At 39.8% G+C, this 26,767-nt stretch overlaps 1 protein-coding gene across 1 annotated transcript; it reads left to right on the forward strand.

The window, feature by feature from the left end:
• The first annotated feature begins 34 nt into the window (after window positions 1-34).
• LOC145481331 (transient receptor potential cation channel subfamily A member 1 homolog) lies at window positions 35-25,611 on the forward strand. The gene is made up of 20 exons (XM_081459802.1): window positions 35-342; window positions 2,415-2,580; window positions 3,764-4,254; window positions 4,832-5,015; window positions 6,514-6,838; window positions 7,641-7,824; window positions 9,204-9,311; window positions 9,925-10,013; window positions 10,599-10,745; window positions 11,299-11,410; window positions 12,151-12,287; window positions 13,184-13,299; window positions 13,950-14,203; window positions 15,849-16,151; window positions 19,237-19,379; window positions 20,424-20,631; window positions 21,585-21,749; window positions 22,793-22,861; window positions 23,536-23,709; window positions 24,352-25,611. The coding sequence occupies exons 1-20, from the start codon at window positions 148-150 to the stop codon at window positions 24,544-24,546; spliced, it is 3,765 nt and encodes a 1,254-aa protein (XP_081315928.1). The 5' UTR covers window positions 35-147; the 3' UTR covers window positions 24,547-25,611.
• The last annotated feature ends 1,156 nt before the right edge of the window (window positions 25,612-26,767 follow it).

Raw genomic sequence — 26,767 nt, forward strand, 5'->3', positions numbered from 1 at the left:
TAGTTACCAGGCTCTCTCGGTAATAGCCTCGAAGCTTGTAAACATGCTGGCGAAGTGGAGTTTGCAGTTGTTACCGGCGTAAAAAGACGGATAGAAAAAGTCCTTTATGGAAACCTGCTGCCCAGAGTAGGCATAGAAGGACTAATAATGACGTCCAAACAGGATGATAGTGCTGGAAGTGTCCTACTTACGCCACTACTCGCAGTCAAGGCGAGAAAAAGCGACACCGTCGACGCTTCGAACTCCATGCCATCAATTTGCTACCTTCCGTCGAGGTCTTCGAAAAATTTGTTAGGATTGGAAAGAGAGAGCGTTGAAAATGCCACGGTATCGTTACATCAGGTAAGACAAACATTAATCAGTGAAATAGTTTGATAGTTTGGCCCTCAATGACGTTCGCTTAAGAGGCGTTCTTATCGCGGACCTGCATTTTTCACGCCCGTTTGATTAACATTCGAGATTTATTCTTGATTTGGGATCCAAATTGCGCCGCTTAAATAGTTCCTCATGAAGTGGTTCTATTTTCAAGAATATTGGATTTATTTTTCCCATCATATAAAGTGATGAGGACAGGCTGCACCTACCTTTGAAATTTTAAGCTAATTGGCTACATTGTCCTTTTTCATAATCCCTCCTCTGAATTAAATTGAAGCTTAAATATATCTCAAGCCTCTTATTGTAAACAAAGTTATTTGTGGTAATTTTTCCACTCCTCACTTCACTTTCATTTAATTATATGATATATATAAAAAACAGCTTTCTATAGTTAATTCTGATTTTTAAAATTAAAGAAAGTTGAAAATCTTCTGTGTATACTACATGTATGACATGGAAGTAACAAATTTTTTTTGGTTGAAATTCCTAAAAAAAAATAAATTCTGTACATATTTGTGAGCTTATGTTATGAAATCGAAATGTCATAAAACTTAAAACATTGCAGAAAAATTTAAAAAGATATAAAACCATTCTGATTACAAGTAATTAAGCAACAGCATTTTAATAGTTACATGTATTTGCTAGCAGGATCGCTCATTATCAATTACATCAATGAAAACAAATCTTCACTTGAAAATATAAATAGTTTAAAATAACATATGTTTACTTGTACTTGTATAGAGCATTGTCTAAAATAATTCCTGAGTATCTCGTGTCACCAAAGGATGATGAAAATGATATACATGTATTTGTATACAAATGCACAATAGACATGCAATGTTTTTTACAATACACTTCTTTATACCATGCTATAGAAAATACAGCCAATCAGAATACAGGAAAACCATTGAATATTCGATGGTATTCTACCCAACCTTCCCATCATGCACTGCACCTATGTCGCATTGATTGTGCTGGGCATCGTATTTTCTATGGCATGGTATAAAATAGTTTTACAATGCTCTTTTGCAGTATGCCGTGAAATGTCCCACCTGTCACTTGTATTTTCTTGCTGTACACACCTGCCTGAAGTGTCCTGTGTGTACCGAGAAAATACAAGTGACTCATGTGATATTCCATGCTATACCACTTGAAAGAGTAGCGGACCGAAGTAAGTACTGTAACAGTGTTAGTAGTATGTACTCCTTTCTTGCTCCTTGTTCATGATGTACATGTACAATGTAATATCTGTTTAGCGCAGTTATACCATTAGCTTATTTTTTATGGCCAGAATAAAAAAAATAAACCTACATATAATTGTAATTCACTATTTGCCCAGTCCATGATGTCTGTCTAGTTATAAAGTTAATTAGTTCAAGTCTTGATCTAAAGCCTCATTTGCTAGCCAAATTACTGCCTGCTGAAAGGTCTTCGAAATTCTACTGTTACATTTATAAAATTTTTATCACCAACCTTCCTCCCTTTGGAGGTTTGGTTGTTGTTTTTATAAACTCAGGGTCCACCTCATGTGTTTTGCTATTGGTTAATTGTCCTATGTGCTTGTTTTAGTTGTACTATTGTATGCTTCAACCTTGTTATATGCCAGTGGTGTAGGCTTGTAATGTTGGCATGATAATTAGGCTTGAGCAAGTCACAACTGCCTACACTCTGGCATGATGCTGGCTGGAAAATTTAAGCCCATTTAGTGCCATTTAGACTGAGGCTTCTACATCATGTAGCTTTTGATCTGCCTACAACTTGTCCAATCCAGTGCAGGTGTGGGCATTGGGGAGGTAAGTGAGGCTTTGTTGTCACGCATTGAAAGTTGTCTGTCACCAGATCGCAAAGTGTTGTTACCCCCCTTTACGCCAAACATTGTATTTTGCTTATTGTCTCTGTTTCTACACTGTAGTTTAATCATGACTGTTACTTAATAAAAACTGTGAGATTAATTATTTTATTAAGTATATTTTATACAGTAGTAATTGTGATTAATATTTAAATTACCCTAATATTTGCTATAATTATTATTTATAAAGGCGGCACGTGATGGAAAACGGGACCTTGTTGAAAGGAGGCTCGAAATGTTGGGTAAAGGAAACAAGAAGATTAATAAAAAGGATCAGGAGAACACAACAGCACTGCATTATGCTGTACGTTACAACCATCTTCACATTGTGAAGTTGTTGTTAGATTATGGAGCAGGTAAGGAGTAGCTTGAGCAACTAATCACACTGTGTAATAACTACATGTACATAGTGTGTAGCATGCGCAGTCATCTGAAACTGATATGTTTAGTGATATATTTATAATTGATCCACTAAAAATATTAATTATTATAAATTTAGATTATAATTTGAATGATCCACATACATTCGGACACTAAATAAATGTGGCTTTAAGGACAGTTCTTTCCAGTTTTAGAAATTTCAAAGTACTTCCATATCTTCTATAAATTAAGCTAGAAATTATCAAGAGAACTCAGGACAAAGAGCTTGCCATTAAATGCTCTTGCATGGTTAAGTCTCAAGCAACCCTTTTGCTTTTCCATGCTATCCAAACGTCTCTGCATGCATCTGCCAATTCTCTCATAATGGACACCTTTAGATACTACATTGTATGTCACAAGTTATATTCATGCGAGTGTGGAGAAGACAGAATTCATGTCACACTAAACTCTACCTCTGAACAAGAAATGACAAAAGGTCACTACATAATACAGACACTCATTTCAGTCCCTGTTGGTGTGGGTGTTTACTAGGGTTTCATTTAATGTTAAAGAACCAAATCTTAAACCAGGTTCAGATGCAGGGATGCATGCATTAATTAAAAGCTGTTGGCATTGTGTTCCTGCTACAGTGTAAGTTGGTGCCTGAATATAACAAAACTGTTTACAAGTGCCTCTTTTTGCACTAGTGTGTTACATTGTGTAATTCCCTGCTCTAAGTCATGCACTAGCTAACTGGAGATAATATCAGATGAATACACATCTTTTTTGCTCAAGATTCGGTACTGTTGTCATATGTACATACATGTATGTATGTATATGTACATGTATGTTCCTCTGCAGAGAAAGCAAGTATATGTAAGAACCAATCAATTGGTGACAATTTAGTTTACTCTTTATTTTGTCCAATGGGAGAATGACATTTCTAAGATGCTCAAAAATCAATAGAATTTTACAGTGAAATGTCTATGTCTCCTTGGATACAGAATTACATTAAATATTTTTATGCAGTACTAGAAAATGGAAAATTTTAGATCAAATCTCAGATGACTCTGACCCTTGAATAAAGAGCGGGTTGAGCAGACAAAGTGAGATATCTCTTTTATTCAAGCTTGACAGCACATTTTGCTATCATTTATCACATTTAATTTAATTTTATAGACATTGAAGCAAGAGGAGAAGATGATGCCACACCCCTTCACTATGCCGCCAGATTCCGACCAGTCCCTAGAATATATGGGGGTACCCCCAGGCCCACACCCCAGGTCACACCGAGCCCCAGCATGGAAAACATTAGTGACAATGGCTTAGTTCTAAAAAAGGACGACAAGAAAAAGGAAGGGGGCTCAGGCAGCTTTGGTAAAGGTACAAAGGATCGCCTGCTTGGCTCATTGAACAACAAAAGAGAGAAGCTTGGAAATAAACTCTTTCCTAAAGACTTCTTGACTGTAGAAAAGAGGAGTTCCTTTTCTAAAGAACCAACCAGTGCATCGCCCTTTATTGTAGAGACCATGATTATGTACTTGTTGTCCCAGAAGGCCAAGGTCAATGCACGAGACAGGTATGGGTCCACTCCATTGCATTATGCAGTTGCAAAAGGGAACCCAGATGCAGTGAAAGAACTTTTGACAGATCCAGGAATTGACATTGAGGTAGGGACATACATGAACTATATATGCAATCATATTAAATGCTGAATACAGTGGAACCCCACCTTACAGCCACCCCATAGAATGGCCACTTCGTTAATGTGGCCACTTTCTTGGCCCAAACAAAACCTCGATAAGTCATTTTCCTTTTTACAGAACCCCTTTAATACAGTCACCCCACTATATCGCCAGATTTTTGTGGCTCATTGGTGACCAAATTTACTGAGTGTACAATTTTTACAAAGAAATGCAAGCCAGGGAACAAGCTTTGTCCCCTGGCGTAAATTTCTTTGTAAAAATTGGTAAGTATTGCAAAACTTGATTTACTACTTATCGGTGCTCTCGTCTCTGTTTGGCTTAGAAATTATTATGCAACTTGTATTCAGGGTTAAGCATGGGAAGTGTTATTCCAGAAAAAGCAAGTCAATGAGAGGGTATGACGATAATTTGTTAGCATTGGCATCCATACCATCTACATGTTATTATGAAAGCAAAGTTGTTAATTGTAGCAGTCAAATGTTGAGACAAAATTAATCTACTTGTCAGCAACTCTGCTTGAGTATTGTAATGTTAATTTTAGGCTAAGGATAAAACAGAGATGACCCCCCTGCATGTGGCATCAAGCCAGGGCTCCCTGTCTGTGGCTGAGTGTCTTATTGAAGCTGGAGCTGACTTGAGAAGTTTGGATGAAGAGCAGATGACACCACTGCACTTTGCTTGCATGGAAGGAAGTCTTGAAGTTGCCCAACTGCTTTTTAAGACAGGTGTGTAAACACGCTTGTACATGTATCTTACATACCGTAAATCCTCGAATTAGCACCGGGGGTGCTTATTTCAAATTTAGGAGAAGACAGGGGGTGCTTTTTCAAGGGGGCACTTAATCAAGAAGGGGGGGGGGGTATTTATTTTTCCCCAGATTGTGGCCTGACATGATCATTTTTTGAAAACATCATCTGTGCATAAACAACAACATAAAATGTTTATTGACATAAAAAACTGATCCTAAAGTTTAAATCTCGGCACCATTAGTACTTGACGCATTCAACGTGTTCACTTAATGTGTTCACAAACTGAAACAATGTACAAATCTAAGACTACATGATGAAAACTGTATTCTTTTTTGTTTCATTACTCGTCCACAAAATGGGGGGAGGGGAGGGGGACACTTATTCGAAGGGGGCACTTATTCGAGGGGGGGCTCTAATTCGAGGATTTATGGTAAGTAGAATTCTACTAGTACTGTATACAGTACTAATGCAAATGCTGCAACCTGATTGGCTTAGCTACTCTTACATACTTTCTGCCATTGGCTGGAGGTCGTTTGCAAAATAGCGATGTTTCCTCATTTTTGTAAAGTTACAGAAGAACATTTAGATACAAACGAATAATTAAATTCTTGAGAAGACTAGAAGAAGGGCATTCACAGTTTCATGACTTTAGAAATCTAGAAAATGTTGAAAAATCTGATTAGCACACATACACAACTTACAGCAAATTCCAAACGAAAACTCAGTCTGTGCGCTTTTTCTAAAGCATAAAGTTAAATACCATGTTCTAGAAAATTTTCGTAAGAATTCTACTAATTAAAAACAATTAGGTTATTGGCTCTCGATTTATGAGCATCCAACTTAAATCTTTTGCCAAGTAAATGGGTAAACACTGAAATCTCAATTTCTCAAACCACCTAGCATCTTGTAGCAAAAGTGATTTTCCTACACTTACTTGTAGCTTGGATTTCACTGTGATTTGTTTAGCCCTGAATTATCACATTCCTCAAAATAATGTCTGCTGATGTTCCTTGCCCTGAGAGTTTTTGAGAAATCAAGATTTCCCGGCTTGTACTAAGTTGAATTAATCCATGAAATTATCAATTGTATGACTATTTCAACCAATGGAAGTCTTTTTATTGAGCCATACCTTTGTGTGCTTTTGTTTGTTGTTCAGTGGTTGTAGGGGTAATTCTTCACACCCTGAAGTGCGACCATTCAAATATAGCAGCTGGACAGTACTTATTAAAATTTGTGCGTGAAACTGTTTAATATACATGTATGCAGTGTCTGTCAGTGGATGAAACCTTATTAGTCAGTGTCGTATGATGGTAAGGGGAGCTGACTAAGTCCTAAGTCCTGACTAATAATTACCACTGGTACCTCTGTCAATAGTTTAAAACTCGAAGTTTTGGTTGTTGAAATTTGGCTTTCTTGAAAGTGACTTGTTATTAAATTACCTTCGATTAATAATATTAATATTGGTAATATATAGCCGAAGAGAGAGGTGGTTGGTCCTTGGTATCCAAGATGGTCATAGACCAAGATCGCGAGGAACAAACCGCTCTTCACCTTGCGGTCGAGGATGGTGACCAGAAGCTAGCCAAGCTTTGCCTTGATAAAGGAGCAAACGTCAATGCCCACAAGATGAACATGAGCACACCGCTGCACTTAGCGGCCACTGGGGGTGACTTGGAAATCGTCAAGATGTTAATTGAACATGATGCAAACATAGAAGCTAAGAATGCCTCTCAGGAGACTCCACTGCACAGGGCAGCTCAGTTTAACAGAGTAAACATCGTTGACTTTCTTCTGAGCGAGTAAGTCAAGTGTTGTTGTGTATAATTGTGTGGTAATAAAGCTTTAATTCTGACTTCTTCAGACTACATGTAAGTTGAGTAAAGATACCGTTTCCCGACTCTGTAGTAGACATAATTAGAAACAAGAGTCAAAGTGTTAGCGATCACAAGCTTTCGGCACTGTCATAGCGTCTTTGTCGTCACGTGAGCTTGGGTGAACCAAGTCACGTGCCAAAACATCCCCGTGTAGGGCCGGAAGTTCAAATCCACGTACAGTTGTAAATGTATACAATGAAGAAAGTATTCAGTATAATTATAACAAAGTCCTGCAATATAGAAACCTTTTTGTAAAATTCTGCCAATCGCAGCCCCTTAATTAAGACAAAGTCCCCCACGCAACAGAATGAAGATAGTTCTTCATCTGCTACATGTACAAAGAATCAAAAGATTGAAACCGTTCAGTAGTTTCCCCCCAGTATAACATGTTCGGTTATTTTTGAAACTTTGAAAAAATAGTTTGCAAATGAAATATGGAAAAAATAACTCTGAAGAAAACCCTGAGGCAACAATATATTGAGCCCAACTAATTGTGCATTGCAAAGTGATTTTGTTTTTGGCATTTTCGTAGTCGGCATTCCTTGTTTTTAATCAGTCTTGAAAGTGCTCAGTAAAATGCAAGCAACTAGACACTTGTACATCGTATTTAATCAGTAAAGTATGTGGCAATGGTTAGGAACTAATTACAATGTTGTTTATAGCAAACCCAGTCACCCTTTTTCCTCGTACATAACTGTGCTATTGCGATATATTCAAACTATTTTAGAGGTGCTTTCATTGAATGCCGTGACAAAGACAAGGATACGCCGTTGTTGATGGCAGCAAGTAAGAATCATTTGGAAACAATCAAAAGCCTTCTGAGCCACAATGCTGATATAGGCGCCAAAGACAGCAATGATGAAACACCGATATACAGAGCAGCATCTGAGGGATGCATTGAGGCGCTGGAGGTAAGATTACAAATGTACAACAGCTGCATTTTAGGAACAATAGGGAGATTGAGGTGGCGTTTACACTACGCCGGAAAAAAAAAAAAGATTGAAAACGCAGCTTTATTTGTACGGTTGGGCGCCTACTGTCCACACTAATCTGTCACGAAAACGGGTCTTTCCGAAAACGCTCTTCAAACCGGAAGAATTTGACAACGCCGGCTTTGCGTTTTCGTGTGGACGGAAAACATTTGAAAACTGAACTTTATCGAAAACGATGACCTCACGATAATCATTTGAATTTGTCTCCCTGAGTTTTTTTCAATTGATTTAATGCATTTTAAATTCTTCCAGGGTATACGTAGTGCGGACGGAAAACATTTGACGCGTTTTCAGAGTGAAACCTCCGTTTTCAAATTCCTCCGGCGTAGTGTGGACTGGGCCTTGAGCAAAGACGACGGCAACGCCGAGGGCAACGTCGATTAATGATCAATTTATATCTAACCAACGAAGCTCGCAGGAATTTAGATTCATTCAGGTTGTCTATCACTGTATCAAAGCTACCACAACGTGAATATGTAAGACGGCGTCCAAATTAGAGAACGCGGGCAAAGAAGTGTACCAAGAATTAGAACGCGCGTGCACAGCCATTGTTGTGCTCAGTAAACCTTTTGTTTATTGTGACGTTCCCGTTGCTATTGGGTCTGTGGTTTGTTTGAACTCCCTAATATTCATTCAAACACTTCAGTCCAGGGTCACCGTCGGTTTAAATCTATAATACCACGTTTCCACAGGGTGGTGTCTTCTACGTCCGCACGTGAAGCGCGTTTCTCTGAAGTGTATTTCCAGGCAGAACCGTCGGATATGTTGCTCGTGAGCATTGTTGTGTCGAGAACATTAATACTTTCGAACCTCTCCTTATGGACACTCATTTAATACGGACTTTTCTCCGCTAAGAGAAACCCTCCACTTTCCAGACAAAAACCAGAAATCATCTAATTTATCCCTATAAACTCTTTCAATACGGACACCTTTCTGTCCCCGTGGTATACATTTACGCACTAAAGAGGTTGGTCTGTTGCTTGTTCGTAAAGCTTGCGAAGAAAAGGAACAACGTTTCAGAGACTAAGTTTTACGTTCAACTCTGGTTCAATGCAAGTTATAAAACTGGAATTAAAACGTGATAAATTTCCCAGTGGCCATCAATATCTGGTTGAGATCCCATGAATTTTTTTTTTTATCTAAATCTCGTAGTCAAGTGAAAAATAAAATGAAAACTTGGTTCGGAGCGATCACTCAGTGTCCGTTTAGGGAAGGTTCTACATTGTACCTGTACAACAGCAAGACGAAAGTAACTTTGTTCCCGGTTTTTTCTTTCATTCTTTCACACCAACTTGTAGTTTCTTCTAAAAGATCGCAAAGGCAAGACGCTAGTTGAAGAATACGATAAGTACGAGAACACGCCACTTCATGTCGCTGCCAAAAAGGGTTACGTTAGAATTGTTCAGGTAAGTCGATCGAAATTTCCTTACTGAAGACAGTAATAACAAGTCATTTGTGTAATTATTTTTGCTTCTCAATTCGACTCATCCTTGTAAGGTGCTGTGTTTCATACTGACGTAATCTGTAATGTTCTAGCGTCCCCTCAAATGACGCTAACATGGTTCCCTATCACTGTAAGGCTTTGTAACATGAAGGCAAAATCTTAATTACAGAACGTTTCAAAAGACTTACAAAAGGTCTGAATAGTCTGGGGCAGTGCATCGTCAATACATTGCTCCAAAGTTCGGTGCCGGATGCAGGACTCGAAACAGAACTTGAATTCCAGCTTGTTCTATGGTACAAGTAGCTCTCAAATTTTGCTTGCCCTGGGCAAGTAGTCTTAGTTTGCTCTTTTAATGATTTAGTTGGCAGATGACTGGCATAATTCCTTGCCCGTCGGGCAACGTTACTTGCCCAGAAGGAAAATCTACTTGTTCCGGACAACCGGATGGCACTTTTTTCAAGTCCTTTGGACGTGAATGAAGAAAATTCTCAACGGGATTAGCTCTAACATCGCAGTGAAAAGCAAAACATGCACTGTTGCTAAATGCTTGATCGTTTCGTTAATTTCGCTTTTAGCTTCTTCTGGACAATGGTTGCTGCATTGACAGCAAGAACGATGGATCTTTAACGCCACTTCATTTAGCAGCTAAATTTGGACGTATAAGGTAACAATTGCTTCTAGTACATGTATTTTAGGATAAAACACGAGTGTTTTCATTGTTTAACAAAGCCATGTCTGGTTGCCTTTTATACCATGGTACATGTAGAATATAAATCTGTGTTTATTTTCTCATGTATCTGTGGGTTTCTTAAACCGAACTAATAAAAAAAGGCTGTATAATTAGAAGGATATTTCAGACAGGCCTGAAAAGAGAACTTGGGCTTGTGTAGTGGTTAAAGAAAAAAGAAACAAATACATGCGTAGCAACTGTGTTTTTAATAAAAGGAGATGGCGGCTGCGAAGGAAGAAAGGTTTCAGCCCGGGATGAAATTTGTTATGGTATCACAACAAAATTCCAGCGCTCTTAACCGGGGTGAAATTGGCCATGTAATCACCCTCTAACCTTGTATCATTATCTGTATTAAACGGTACAGGAAATGTTAACGACAAAGATGTTTATTACAGTAATTATAGCGACGCAATTTTGCGCAGTTTGATCAATTTGCGTCCCATGCCGTAAAGTTTATACTTGAGCCTGCTACATCATGGGCTATGATTATAGGTAATAATTAATATATGTGTTGTCCAGGACGGTGTGTGCACTTCTCAAGCGAGATATGTCGATTATAAATGACGAAGACGATGCTTCTAACACTCCACTGCACCTGGCCGCACTGCACGGGTATGACAAAGTCGCCAAGGAGCTACTGGACAGGGGAGCGGCTATTGATGCCAGGTGATCGACTTATTAATTCTCCCTGTTCTCTTATAACAGATCCTTCAGTGTAGGTCATGAGAATGAAGTAACCGATAATGGTTTGCGTAAGAACTTTAATTCTATCTGCAAATTTTGGCAAATGGTAGGAAAGAGTGTGGAGAAATTGGACGATGATCGATTGTGTTGCAGCAGGGCTGTGCAAAGGAAGTCTTAGAGTGATGCATGGATGAATGGGTGTCTTGTCGTGACACAATTACATATTATATATACTACGTGCTACACAGAAAAAAAATCTATGCTGTTACAGATCAGATATCCAAACACCATCGCGGTCATGATTTCCTTTGTTTAAACTTGATGAATTATTAATGAGTTTGAGAAGTGAGCATCAATCAGTTAGTTCTAATATTTAGCTAAATTACAAGTCGTTATTGCTAAGACAAGGTGGCTAATGTTGTGTGCTGCTGTTGTATCGTAATTGTGTTTGTCTAATGTTCAGTTTTGAATGAGCTTTTACCGGCCTTGTTCAGCGTCTGCGCAATTACACTTGCTAATAGATTATAATTCACAGGAATGCCAACCTTTGGACACCCCTGGATTGCGCGGCAGCCAAAGGCTGGGTTGAGGCTGCTACCGTTCTTTTGGATGAGAACTGTCCTGTGGACCCCACCGACAAGGCTAAGGTAGGCCAGGCATACCAGTAGTCAGTGTTATATTTAAATATTCCAGCTGATTGACGATTTTAAATAGCAGAGACAAATGGGATAAATTTCCAGTTCGTTTTTGAAATCTTGCTGTTGGCTTTCCAATTTCTTAAAAACTCAAGCTGACTCAAATTCTGCACTTGCCCCTCTTTGGCCTGTAGATCTTCGATCTATAAATTCTCGGCTTCCAGACTAACCTCTGGGATGATTTTGGATTACTATTTACTGATGCAGCAATAGTAACAAGTTGAGCTTAAAGGTGCCTATAGGATGTTAAAATTACAGTCGAGCCTCTCTACAACGGCCACCTTGGGGACAGAGGAAAGTGGCCTTTGTAGAGGGTTAGCCGTTATGGGGAGGTAGGGGTGTAATATGACACGTGTTCTTTTCGGGGGTACAAAATGTATATTTTTACAAATTGCTTATTTTATCGTAATAATACGTAACACAATCAAACTATATTCAATAAAGCAAAAACTGAACAGAGATCAACGACGCGCTTGGTGACCTTTTCCATTAAAGAGTGTGGATTTATATTCACCGCTCGTCCCTCGTTGATTAACTGGTCGTTGTCAAGAGGTTATTTTAGCAGGTGGGATGCGATTTAGTGGTCGTTGCCGTTGGAGAGAGGTGGCCGTTTTAGAGAGGTTAAAATAAGAGTGAATGTATGCACTTTCCGCAAATTTTGTTGTCTCTAAAATTTACTTTGCCCTCCTCAGACCACTCCACTTCACTTGGCAGCACGTGAGGGTCACGTGGAGATGGTCAAATTGCTTTTGTCCAGGAAGGCGAACATTACACTGACGGACAGTGCTGGGCGAAACTGTCTTGATATGGCCATTGAGAACAACCACAAGTAAGTGTGGACCGCATGACAACCCAGCGAGAACCCTAAGATATTAGTGTTACACTTTGAGTCTCAGTTGTCGTTTTTTCCACGTACGATGGCGAAATAACAAGCGGACATTTGTCTTCGTTCTGTGGTTACGCAGGATCTTGCCTTATTTTACTAATCTCTTCAGTGATCAGTTCCTTTGCACCAATCTCCGAAGTAGGCAGCTTTGAACCCGCTAAATCGGGAACGCGAGGGAGGAAAACTGTGCCAGAGTAGGAAGGAAGAGCTTGTGGCAAGCAAAAAAGAAATCTGATCACCCACTGCAACTCGTGACTGGCTATCGCAATCACGGATTGAAAATGATAAATGAAAAATGTTGTGCAGGCTATTTTCAAATCCAGCTTATGGTTGTGCATTGAAAATAACATAACAAAGTTAAACGTTTTGCTTAGTTTACGAAAAGGAACGCATTGCTGCGACTACTTTTGGTTTAGGATTGTCGATCGAGAAGTAAAATTCGTGATTAAGACTAAAGAGATAAAAAACGGTACCGGTTAAAAAGAGACATGAAGGATGATCTATATTTATTAATGCAGAAAATAACAATTTCAAGTTGTGTTTAACTAAGAAGCTTGTTTGCATGCATGGAGTTTGGACTACAGCTGGCGTTTGCAATGTTTATCTAGTCTGTCGTCAAAGTAAAGGAATGGCAGTGTTGAGTATTTTAAGTTTTGTTAGTGTCTACCAATCCAATCTGTTCGCCTATGCAGAGGAGAAATCACTATTCGTTTAGAATATTAAAATACAAGCGTTTTAAACTTCGTGTAGTCACTGCTTTTATAGTATTACTTGAATCGTTAGCTTAAGAAAACGTTTCGTCGTACACTGAACTGTGATATTTTCTCTTGTTATCTCAGGGAAGTGGCGCTTGTTATTATCCAACACAACGACTGGAGACAAGCCATGCGCAATAAAACCAAAGATGGTACAACTATTAACACCCCAATGAGGAAACTGATCAAGAAATTACCCGGTGAGCTGCCAGTCATGCTGTTAAACTTAGAAACTCTTAAGTATCTTACCAAGCAAATAAATCAGTCGTCGTCTTAATTGCAAATACTTTAATAACCAAGCAACTTGAGAGTATTCGGTATAGAAAAGGCGTGGCTATTCATTCCGGCATTCATTTGCAAGACGCTCGACTCGGCAATATGCCAAGGATTGCGACAGTACAAAATAGTGTCTTGCGCCCGAAAGGTGTGAAGTGTGAGACGTGTTATATCTTCTCGTAGAACTTCTTGTTTATACGCATGCAATGGGAATATCTTCACCTCAAACTCTGTCCTCAGTCCTTGTCTGATTTCATTTGATGTACATGTGATGTACTTTCTTAGTTACATAATAAATGAGTAATCGTTTGAAAGCGCGATTAATTAAGGATCGTGATATCCTCAGATATGTGAAAAATTCTTTTCAACTGCACTCCCCTAAAAGCTCGTAAAATTTTGAGAGAAATTTCAAATATGACTCCTAGCTATAGTGTAAATACTTAATTGCTCTTGCATTTATGCGATTTCCTGCACTTCTAAGCCATCTGTTTTGTAATTTTATAAAGAGAGGTGATGATTATATTTTACTTAATGAGTTATGCCACTGATTGTCTCGTTTGCCTTCGTACTTCAGAGGTTGCAGAGAAAGTTTTTAACAGGTGCGTCAAGTCGAATGGGTATCCTGTGGACCATCCACAGTACGGCATCACACTAAGCTACGAGTTCCTGGATGATGTAAGTCACGAGTGGGCTGGTTTTATGACGTCAGACACATCAGATCACGAGGGATCCGGTGTGGATACAGTGATGTACAAAATCAAATCTGCCTTGCCAGAGAACGCCAGTAAACAGGTGGAAATTAAAAGCAACCATCCTTTAATGCTGATGGTAAGGATAACATGGAAACAATCAGTGGCTGGTCGCCAAGGAAACGGTTAATTTTGTCTGCCAAGAATCTCTGTCTCTCGTAGTTTAGCTGAGGAGAATGGGCCATTTTGCAGTTATGTGCTGAGTTACCTGGCCTACGAATGCAAGCGAGGCTGGAGGTGACCTTGCTTCAAACCCTCTCTTCTTATTTTAAGGGCCATTGTCACGGTAAAGCGAATTTGCGCTCTTGATTGACACCAATTTTTTAACCAATAGAAACCCTAATATCGCGCGCGCCGCCACGAATTCGCCGCGGGTCAGCCTGAAGTTTCACGTGCCTTTCGAAAATCTTTTCATCCGTCGGCTTTTTACCTTTTGTTTGTAAAGAATATTCATCACGTTTATGTTGTGCGAAGGCCGTGAGCAAAATGGCTATGGGGCGAAAGTAGCTTTTGTTCCTAGCCGCTTCCAAAATCCCCTCTCGAGGACATCGTGTTCGCGACGGTATTCAACTCGAAACACGAAATATGCCGTTTAAATCTTTCATAAATGACCAAAACGTTCTTCAATATCGGTGTTATACTTTTCTCCTCCCAAGGTCGATGGAGAAGGATTTTTCTCACGAATATTAACTTTGAAAACTGTTCCGTCGGATCAGAAATCAAATTGCGGCACATGCTCAAAACGGTGTTAAACGCCTTTAAATGCAAACTAGGAAGCATTAGAACAACTTCTTTCACGCAAAAATAGCCTGCGAGCAGGCTCACCATTGAGTCACGCGCGCGAGTAGTGAAGAGCAAGCGATCCGGCGGGAAGGAGTCTGGTGAAGAGGTGCCAAGAATGTGAAAAAAATGGCAGAGATCAGAGCAGGCACACTTTCTCGTCTCGCGGCCTCGCCGCTGGATTTCGCGCTCGCAACGTGCTCCAACGTGAGCCTGCTCGCAGGCTAACGCAGAAAAGCAATGAGGTTTGTATCAAAACAAGGCTACCTCCAGCCTCGATGCCATACAAAGGCTAGGTCACTGAGCAGACAACTGTAAAATTGTCTATTCTGAGATTCGAGAGAAACTAATTTAAGAAGATTTCCGATGGACTAGTCTTTGTATCAATTGATTTGATGTACAGTACAACAAAGACATTACCAGGTCTACCTGCAGCGGCGGTCGTCGGTCAACAGCCGCGGATAATAGCGCACCATTACCTAGTGACGTCATGGATATTGTAATTTGCTCGCTCAGAGACTTTTCACATTAAACAGTGTCATTGCTAGATGTCATGTGACCTCGAAATAGCCAATGAGAGCGACCGCTGTTGGGAAAACAAATGTAACAATTTGTGTGGACTCGCAAAATTTGTTCAGAAACCGAAGCCCATTCTTGGAGACCAGAGGCAGCTAGTCGGGACGATGCGACATTTTCGGGCGACGCGATATTTCCGAAAATATCGCATCGTCCCGACTAGCTGCCCCTGGGTCTCCGAGAATGACCAAAACCTAGCGGTAACGTTACAATTTTTACAATCATACGGTAGTACTTTATTGTCCTTTGTGGTTTAACAATGGCTAACGCGTAATTGTGAATGCGGCATTCTAAACCAGCCCTTTTCTGGTAGAAACTAAAAATGATTGCTACTAACTAACTAGTAACGACTATTCTTTTCTTTTCAGGTCACGAAGGAGCGTGTTAAGCTTCTCAGTCATCCCCTTGTCACCTATCTCTTGCGTTACAAATGGCGCAGTTTCGGTCGCTATGTGTATTACGGTCGGCTCATTCTGTACGGGATTTTCTTGTATTTCCTGACCGGCTACGCCATGCTCACCACCAAGAGTATACCTATAGCAGAGTGTCACGACATACAGTGCACGTGCAACGTGACTTTTGCAGGAGGATCGACTGGTAGCCAAATTATGTGGAGAACAATTGGTCGGCCTGTGGTGCTTGTTACGACATCTATAAGCTTATTTTTAGAGGTAAGTAAACCTTATGTAGACGAGGTGGTTAAATGAAAAGGAAAAGGAAACTAACACAAGCAAAGCGACACAAAGCAACGCAAAACAACCCATGGCAACGCAATGCCAAGCCTTGTAAAGCAACGCAAGAGAACGCAAAGCAACGCAACACAAAGCGCGCAATGCAAAGCAACTCAACGCAAAGAAAAAGGAAACTAACGAAAGCAAAGCGACACAAAGCAACGCAAAACAACGCATGGCCACGCGAGGCATTACGCAAGGCAAAGCAACGTAAACCCAACACAAACACAACGCAACGCAACGCAAAGCAAGGCAACGCAACGCAAAGCAAAGCAAAGCATCGCAAAGCATTGCGACGCAACGCAACGCAAAGCAAAGCAAAGCAAAGCAAAGCAAAGCAAAGCAACGTAACCCAACGCAAAGCAACGTAACGCAAAGCAAAATAGTGCGCTTCAAGCCAACGAGAAGAAAAAACATAGTGACATAGAGCAATGCATGGCCAAGCGTGACTTATTGCCCAGTCAATAATCAAGGCATATTTCCGGATGATTGGAAATGCGCAAAGGTCACCCCACTTTTTAAACAAGACGATCGGGACGATCTAAATAATTATCGTCTAATTTCGGTGATCTCAGTTATAGCCAAGGTCTTTGAAAGAATCGTCTATGATCAATTATATGCCTACCTAGAAGAGCACAATATCATCTGTAAATATCAATCGGGCTTTCGGGCTTTCGTGCTATTCACTCAACTGTCACGGCTCTCCTTGAGGCCACGGACACTTGGGCGTACAACATTGACCGCGGAAAAATCAATGCCGTTGTTTTCTTAGATCTAAAAAAGGCCGTCGACACAGTTGACCACGAGATCCTTTTATCGATATTAAGAAATTACGGCTTATATGGTAACGCGCACCAATGGTTTAAGTCATATTTAGAGAATCGTACTCAAATGTGCTCCATCAACGGGTCGCTCTCTATAAGCTGTTCATTAAGTTGTGGTGTTCCCCAGGGGACCATTTTAGAGCCACTACTATTTCTGTTATACATCAACGATCTTCCAAATAGCCTATCAAATTGTGAGCCGAGGATGTACGCTGATGACACCCACCTTACATACGCAGGTGATAATGCAGACAATATTCAGTTGCGCCTAAATCAAGATTTGGAAAATGTTCACAATTGGCTGAGAGCAAACAAACTCACTCTAAATATGACGAAAACCGAATTCATGCTTTTCCGATCTAGGTAGAGGCTAAGTACTCTCACGGAGTTCCCGAGATTTGCAATTAATGATTTTCAAGTTAGCCAGGTCACTACCACAAAATTACTTGGAGTGACCATCGATGACAGACTCGATTGGAGTGGCCATATCGAGAAAGTAACTAAGAAAGTCGCTTCTGGTATTGCGGCCATAAAACGAATAAGGCACCTTGTCCCTCAGGCGACCTTACATCTAATATACCAAGCTTTGATACAGCCACACTTTGACTATTGCAATATCGTTTGAGGAAACTGTGGGATAACTTTACGGAACAAGGTACAAAAGTTACAAAATAGAGCAGCCCATGTTTTGACCTACTCAAACTATGACGTAGACGCTGGTCACCTGTTCAAACTTCTAGGGTGGAAAAGTCTAGCTTGCCAGCAGCATATTCAAAGAGCTACGATGGTTTACAGGTCTCTGCACGGGTTGGCTCCAAACTATCTCAGTTCTAAATTTGAAAGGCGAGAAATCGCATATGACCTAAGGGACTTTGAGAATAAACTCAATGTTCAATTACCGCGCACAGACTATTACAAGAATAGCTTTAGCTATAGTGACGCCGTTCTCTGGAATAGTCTTACTTGTAACTTAAGGGAAGCAGAGTCCCTTGGGCAATTCAAACGACTACTCAAAGAAGAACTGTAAGGCACGACATTCGTGGAAAGCATCTTTTTATTTAAATATTTCTCATTATATTAGTATTAGGTATTTTTAGAGCTGACGAATGTTGTACCGTGGATAAATAAAGATTATCTATCTAGCTAGCTACGTAACAGTGGAACGGAAAGCAACGGAAAGGCAAAGTAAACCAATACAACATAAAGAAACAATAGTTCATATAGTGTGATCGTCCGGGTGAGTGTAGTTCTGAAAAGAACTGTTGTTGGTGACTGACGTTTCGACAACCTGAGCGGAAGTCATCTTCAGAGTCAAGTGAATAGTGTTTGTCAGTCGATGATGTTATAAGTCTGGTCCGTTGAACGTGATTGGTCAGTGTAGCCATGATGGTATTGGCTGAAAGACTCGTGTAAAGTTTGTCATCAGTCATTGGTGGGTTTCGATCCGTCTATTGTTGGTCAAATAGGTCGGGTTTTGGTCCGTGTATTGTTAAGTCGGTCTGTTAGAAGTTCGTTTGTCGGTTTCGTTTCCGTCATGGACAAGTCGTTTGTAAGGCGCCGGTAGTTGTTGACATCTGTCAAGAGGCGTTTGTTCTAGGTTAGTGTACCAGCTTCCCAGAGTCAGTCGTTGAAAATAGTTTGTACTGTAGGTTAAGGACTGAGCAGAGTCCCAGTCAATGGTGTGGTTTGTCAGTTGATGATGTACAGCAATGTGATTGTTGGCATCACCATTTCTCGTGGCTCGTTTGTGTTCAGTCAGTCTCGTGTTCACTATACGAACTACTGATACTCCTGGGTTCAAACCATTTACTATAAAGAAACAACGCAGCCTAACAGACAAAGCAAAGCAAATTAACGCAAAGCAACGCAGCGCAGCGCAAAGCGGCGAAAAGCAATGCAGCGCAATGTAGCGTTGCGCAAAGCAATGCAACACCCAGCAAAGCAAAGAAAGCAACTTAAATCAACGCAAAGAAACGCAAACCAACACGAGGGAAAGCAACAAGATACAACGCAAAGCAGCGCACCCAACGTAACGCAACGCAAAGTGGTGCATCACAATGCTGTGTAGCGCAAAGCAATGCATGGCAGAACGGTAGCTGATCCGTGCATGATCTTTGATATGTTACGTGACGAGCGAAATGAACAATTGAGAGGTTAAATGAAAGGACGTCATATATTCCTTTGTTATTTCTTTCCTTTAGATTTTTAAATTTTTCTACATGTGGAGGCTCTACTTCCAATGGAACAGACTTATTGAAGTGTTAGCTTACGTTTTCTCAATGATCTACGTAATAGATGACTTCCAACTTGACAGAACAAGCTTTACGATATTCAAGGGATCAAGGCAAGTTGGATATTATTTTCTATTTCTTCTTCTTCTTCTTCTTTTTTTTATGTCTCATTATTCCTTCCATAGGGTTGGCGCGCCTGAAATTTGAATTGAGCAAAACAAAATAAGTTGAACAAGAAAAATATGTTGGCCAGAATAAAATATGTTGTTCCAAGATGAAGTAAACCCAGACTTCTCGAGTTAAGTATAGAAGAGGTCAAAGCAACTTTAGCATTGTCTTTATTCCTGCTAGCGAGTTGGGTGGTATTTGCCGGAGTCGTCACATCGAAAATTTATTTTCGTGAACGTCGAAAGTTTCGTCTTCGAAAATTCGGGATCGATCGTATCCGAAGTTTCGTGACATCTTCGTTATCGATCTCATGGCGGAAAGGTCGCCAACTGGTCCAGAAACTCTAACGGTAAGAATTAGCAGCAATGCTAAATCTCATTGACACCTAAATAAAGTTGTTATTATTATAATATTAGTTGCCTAACACAGTAACGCAGTGATTCTTTGTTTGATGAAGCATGCTTCGTTCTTTAAGTGTAATTTTTGAAACAATCATGAATAAAACAAAATGTTAGTTTTCCCCGCTGGTGAAACCCTCGCATTGCTTGTAAGAGATCAGATGTAATTATTTCAATTTGTTTAGGTTTTACAACAGTCATTAAAAAGTCTCTGGTTTTTAACCATTTATCCAGACCGACCGGGAATGTCTTGAAAGTATAGCCCAAAATCTCCAACCGAAATTTCCGAGTGGAAAATGTGCGTACCATTTGCAATTTTTCACCGCCATCTTAAAAATATGATCAGGTTGAACTCATCTTTGTCCCTTCCAATAAATTGTTTTCTTTTTGTTTTTTTGTTTTTTTTTTTTTTAGTAAACGGCAAATTGCCAATCCGAACCCCTCAACGGAACTTACCATCAGGCATTTTTGCTTGCCATTTGCACAAACCTTTGACGAACCGGTTTCTCCGTGTAAATGATAACCTCTGTATCTTGACGCTTTAGTTTTTGTGGTTGTGTTTTCCTTAACTTAACTTACCTTAACTTTCAGGTGTTTTGTGTGGCACAGTAGTATTGGTGCTACGGCTGTCTCCCTATCTTGGATCGGACTGGTACTTTTTATGCGCAAGTTTCCAAAACTTGGAATTTACGTGGTCATGTTCACTGATATTTTCAAGACTTTCGCTCAGTTCTTCGCGGTCTGTTTCCTATTCATCGTTGCGTTTGGGTTAGGATTCCATATCCTTCTTTTTAATCAGGTAAGCATGCTCCAAGTATTGCTCAACGTCCGATTAGGACGATAGAACTTTGTTGCGTGAAGCAATCTTGTGACAGGTATACAACTCGAATTGTTGCACGTAAATCTAGCGTAAATGCCGTGCTTTGAGTAATACATCAAAAACGAAAGACCGTGTAAAAAATAAGGGGTGTCATAAAGGGACTGGCACCGGGCAAATTGACCGGCTGTGAGGATGATTTTGCCTGTCTGGTTTGATCATCCTAGAGGAAAGTTTTTCTTACAAAAAGTTCAGTTCAAAAAGTTTTGCCTGCCTGTGAAAACCAGTTGCCCTCCTGCTGAATACGTTAGTGAAACCCCTGCGTGTTTGACCACATTTCCAAACACAGAGATAGTTGAAAATACGACGCGTAGCGGAGTATTTTTGACGAACATCGAGTTGTTCGGAAATGTTGCCAAACATTGTCTTAAGTGTTCGATATAACTTCACAACCGAGACTAAAACTAAAATTCGATATATGATATCCAAACACTGTCACGGTTTTCTTTGTTTAAATCTTGATGAATTATTAACGAGTTTGAGAAAATCCTATGAAAACTGAATGGCCAGAGATGATTTAAACGATAAAATTGCATGTGATTTTCTATAACCTGGTCAGCGTAAGCTACAAAAGTCGCATGCGTCAGAGTTTGACCGTCCAAAACAGCCTTTTAAGGCCAAGTGACTTACTCTTTTCTTCTTCTTCTTCCTCTTTTCCTCTCGGTCCAGAAACACTCAAAAAAAGTCTCCAACATCTAGCCGACTTGCCCTGTTGCTTGGTCAATGACCCATGTTTTAAATCGTAATCATCTATCTAGTTGCGGTCTTATTATTTTACACTCGATAAATTCTAACAAAAACTCTTTTCCCCTGATTTGTATATTTAGCGGTTCTCATGAATGGAGCAAAGCACTGTCTAAAATTCGTCTTTTCAGGTTCCGTATTCCACGCCTAGTCGGGCGATGCTCAAGACAACAATGGGAATGTTAGGAGAATATGAATACGATACAGTTTATAATGACCATGAAGTGCCGCCCGTCACGTGGGTACTGTATGTGGCATTTCTCATCATTAACTGTATCATTATCATGAATTTACTGGTAAGTTCAATCTGGATTTCATTTTTCTGTTGATTGCCATGGTTATTAGAAGTACGGTGAAAACCCGCATAAAAGAACACGTGTTTTGAGGTTTCAGGCTGATTTTGTTCTAATATATCAAGTGTTTTCTGCAAAATCAGCCGGAAAATGTTCTTTTAAGAAAAGGTACCATATACATAAGAACACATTCAATTTAAAAACACCTTAAAAGGTGTTCTTAAATACAGTATAGACTACCAACAGATGAAATCAATGTGCAAGCACAACATTTTAATTAATTATTGTATAGCACATATATTGATCTACTTAGTACTGTACTTATTTATCATAATGATAAATGTCGCTCTAAAAATTTAACTTGAAAACTCATTTTACGACAGCGAGACCGAAACCGTTGAAAAGTGTACAAAGTTCAAGATCGAAACCAACCAATCAACAAGTGGCAAAGTTTTCTGACAGACTCGTAACGCCTCGCACTTTGTTGGGGTTTCACTTTTGTTAAGATCTATTCTTCTTATTCTTCAATGTTATTGATTCATTTGAGAAAAAGATTTTTATCCTTTATTCTTAAGTAAAGTTCTGATTGGTTAACTCTTTTCCAAGTGGCCCGGTTCTAGTAGTCGCACTGTAATTACCAAATAAAACGTAGTATTCCGTGTCCTCAAGAAAACAGATGATGTCAAAATTTGGAAAGGACAAAAAAAAGTGGCTTACGAGGTGATAGCCTTGTGAATGTTTTCAATTTAGTTGTGAATTGTAATTATCGATGAAAGGCACTGAAAAAGGTATGAATTTCGCGCATTTAGGAATTTCGGAAATAAAAATATGATCAGTAGTTTATTGTGTAACGAGTAAACGGTCAGCTTGGAGAGGCCGTTAGTGAAGGTTTAAATGCATTTATTTAACTAATCACAGAAACTGCACATTTCAACGTGGTACACACCAGTAACACAGCGTCTTTGTTGGATCTCAAGCTTCCCTTTGCAGCTTCTCTTTGAAGAATTGTTTTACTCATACTAAGCCATTTCTCTTCTCTTCTTCAGGTGGGTCTAGCTGTAGATGACATTAAGGGTGTTCAAGAGAAAGCAGTTCTCAAGAGACTTGCCATGCAGGTATATGTACTAAGGTCGGAACCAATCATTAGTAGCACGACCATCATGTACAGTGCAATCTTTGCTGACGTCATTGTTAGATATTGCCTCATTAGCACTTTACGTAGATAAGGTATCATGTTGGATAAGATTGACTCCAAGCAGTTAAAGACCTTGTAAAACGTGATAAATGCTGAAAGTGTTATCTCTTTGGCTGTTATATTAATGGAGATACTGGCTTTCAAAAACTGCAAAATTTCTTGGTGGCGAAAGCGCCAAAGAGCCCATACATTCTTTGTCGAATTTTGAGTATTGAAAAAAATGCATCGCTTTCAAATTCCTTGAGACAGTTAATCGTGTTATGGGGGATTGGGTGGTGAGGGGAAACGGGGGGGGGGGGGGGGGCGCTGGGTTAAAATGTAAAATACACCCTACAGCCAAGTCAACCATACTATGGTAATCCATTAGTTTTCCGTCGCCTCTCTCAGATTGGATATTTTTCCACTGTACGTCTTTTTACAACATGCCAAAAACACTGAAGGATTTGGTGTTAAATTCCATAAACATCAACTCTCGAGTACTCACAAACTTACTTACTTACTTTTGCAGTTTTTTCACATAATCCCTTTTCTATTTCCCGAACCTCAAATCCGCAGCAAGATATTTTAAATTTATCTTGTTATACTCTTTGCCAGGTTGACCTTGCTTTAGATGTAGAAAAAGCTTTACCGGCCATGTTCAGGCAAAGGTTTGCCACAACCCAAGAGGAAGTTTATCCAAACGCTAACAAGTACTGGACCATTTGGTCATTTTGGGGTCAAACCGTGAGTCCTGCTAGAGCTATCTATGAAGCTATGAATCCTGAAAAGGTTGGTGCTTGACCGGGAGTAAGGTTTGGCAAAGCAATTTTTAAAGCCTTATATATATCCCGCAGTAACTAAAATATGTTTAGCTTGATGGCTCGTCTATGTCATGTATGATTCTGAGAAATTAAACTGTGCTCATGAGAAGGCTGTTAATAACAGTGGAGGGGGGGGGGGTGTGATTTTACAGAGCACTATTCGGTATATGGAGGGAAAGGTTGCTCGTGATAGTTTTATAACGATAAATTGGACGTTTATCTAAGCAAACCTCATAAAATGGCATGATTGTGTTGTTGTTGTTGTTTCGTTGCTTTGTTACATACAACTGCTTGCAATTGGCAGTACTATACTGGAGATGTAGACGGCCAAATCAAGCTAACCATGCAAAGAGCAAATTTGTCAGTATCTCAAGAAATTGTTGTGCTTCGTCGGCGGGCAAGCTCTTCCACCGACGAAGGGCTAACACTGGAAACGTCAGCTTTACAAACTGGCTACGGTGGTTCATTTTATCGTGATAAGAAGCTAAGACTCTCCACCTGTATTCGCGGTACTAAACAATAGGTTTGGAAAGACTGGAGAAATTGCTGATCGCATACCGTCTCTTTCATTTACTTACCTTCAATATCTTATTTGCTTCTCTTTTGTCAGACACCAATAGAGAAACTTCAGAACCACCAAGAAGCGTTGAAAGAAGAAGTAATGACCGTTAAAGCGAAACTGAAAGCTGTTCTAGATCACACTACTCAGCTAGAGGCCATGATGAAAGCGCTCATGAAACATCACGCGATATCTGTGGAAGAGGAGGAAGAAGGCGAGGATGACGACCAGAATGTCCCGCAATGACTTCTGAGTCAACAGCTCGCCAAATATAAATTGTGTTACTCATCGAAATAGTATACTTACCTTGTCCCACTAGAAAGGCCGGGGTTAACCGTCGCCCAGAAAGGTATACCCAATGCGTGTCACCATCTAATCGACTACATAGCTCTGCTAAAATTAGGATGACTCAGAATAATTAAGAGGTATCCAAATGTGTCAATTCAGTCACCACAACTGCCCTGGCTCTATTGCAAGGCTAGATGTAGAGACGCGGCTTTGCACATCAACTGGCGCAATACTGCTCTCTGCCAAGAGCGGAGGGTAAAGCCATTGAAAATATGGCACCAATACAATTCAGAATTATCCAAATTTGTCCATTCTTAGCCACCGCAACTGTGCTGGTTCTATTTCAAATTTGGGTGTCGAGAAGCTGATGTACATATTAACTGGTACAATACTGCTTCATGCCAAAAGTGGAGGGTAAAAGCCATTGGAAATAAAATTGTACTGTTGTGAACGAGGCATTGGAGTATCTTTGTCTCCACTTTCATCATCTTCACAGATCTCCCGATTCAGGTAATTTTTTGGGGGACGGGAATGTGCGACTCAAGGAGAACACTGAAATTCGAGGGTAATTGTTATCAAATGTGAATATTGGTTTACGGGCTAGGACCATTGCGTTGACTGCTGTTTTATTATGTAGGTCTTGAGCAGAGTCTGGACAGCTCATCAAATGACTACAACACTGACATAATTCGTAAACTATATTACATAGCACATGTTCCTAACTTGAATTATGACCAATCCAGTATTTATTTTGGGGACAATCGATGTACAATGCTAAACGTATAATATTATTTATCGTTCATACTGCCAGATACGTTGTGTATATATTTCATACATGGATACTCGAAAAGGGATATTTTTTCTATGATTTTGTTCAGTGTAAGAAAAGGAAATCGTACTTGTAAAGATACTTTTAAACAAGCAAATAAGGAAATTTCGTACGAAGCATTCGAATATCACTATATGTATTCTTAAAGCAATTTTAAAGATGTGAGTAAAATATATTCCACTTTGAGGATTTTATTGCTTTAATAAGTTACCTTAAACTCATGTCTTTTTTCGCCCGGGATATTTTTGTCTCGTTATTGTTGTTTCATTAGTTTCATTCAGAGATTAGTGCTTTCACCTTCCACATCTCCACCCCTCCTGGCTGCGTAAGGGATAACATTCCCTATTGGGAGTAAGAGCAGAAGCTGTGTTATTCAGTTTTCGTATGGAAAACTTCCATACGAGTCTGAAAACACTAACTTTGGACCGAGTAAGGGCTGTCAAAACGCAATCACATTTTCTGTGAACAGAGACTTCCACACCTTTCAGACCCGCAAAGGAGGAAAGACTTGGAATACCGTTTCCTTGCTTTCTTATGAAGTTTAGGAAATCGATCTCCGAGTTTAATGTGAACATATGCTGAAATGATCTACAGTGGAACCTCGATTTAACGAAGTCACTGGGGACCGGCTAAATTGGTTTGTTAAATCGAGGGTTCGTTATACCGAAAACCTCGATATAACGAATTTGAGGGGAAACGACCAAAATGTTCGTTATATCGAGGTCATAGCTAATAATTGATTTGTAACACAGGTGACTTCTGTCACGTAATTCAATGCAATTTTCGTCACCCAGAAGTGCCGCGTTGTGAGATGCAATTCATTGAGCATGGTGGCTTTCAGTATCAATTATTTTCACATTTGAGCAGACGTACAGCTTTCGTTTACAAAAGAACGACACTTTCAGAGTAGCGATTTTAAAATGTTACAACATGGAGGTTATACAGAAAATTGTCTATGCAAACAAGGAAACGGGCTTTAGTGTTGTTATGTTGCACTACCGAACTTCCGAAATTCAAAGAAGATAGAGCGGAAGTTAATTGATGTCGAAATACTATAGTGCCAATGTCTATGACATATAATAAGCCGTTGACTAAAAGGTTGCTGTCTCTTTGCCATAAGGATTACAAGGATTTGTTGACTGTTGATGTATTCAGCGTTTATCTTTTGTCGCGTGTTGACACTGTAATTCGTTATATCGAGGTAGATTTTACGTTTGGGCTTCCGGATTATGTTCGTTATATCGAAGAATTCGATATATCGAGGTTCGTTATATCGAGGTTCTATTCCATACACTTTACTGTAACTTTGGTCGGGACCTAGACTATCGTTCGTTATATCGAGGACTTCGT

The sequence above is a fragment of the Orbicella franksi genome, chromosome 3 (assembly GCF_964199315.1).
Source record: "Orbicella franksi chromosome 3, jaOrbFran1.1, whole genome shotgun sequence".
NCBI classification, from domain to species: Eukaryota; Metazoa; Cnidaria; class Anthozoa; order Scleractinia; family Merulinidae; genus Orbicella; species Orbicella franksi.

Bases quoted from the DNA above. Each gene is read 5' to 3' on its own strand.
- LOC145481331 (XM_081459802.1), top strand. From the start codon at position 148: ATGACGTCCAAACAGGATGATAGTGCTGGAAGTGTCCTACTTACGCCA. The intron at 10,746-11,298 runs GTGATCGACTTA...TATAATTCACAG, and splicing joins GGAGCGGCTATTGATGCCAG to GAATGCCAACCTTTGGACAC. The intron at 23,710-24,351 runs GTTGGTGCTTGA...CTCTTTTGTCAG, and splicing joins AAGCTATGAATCCTGAAAAG to ACACCAATAGAGAAACTTCA.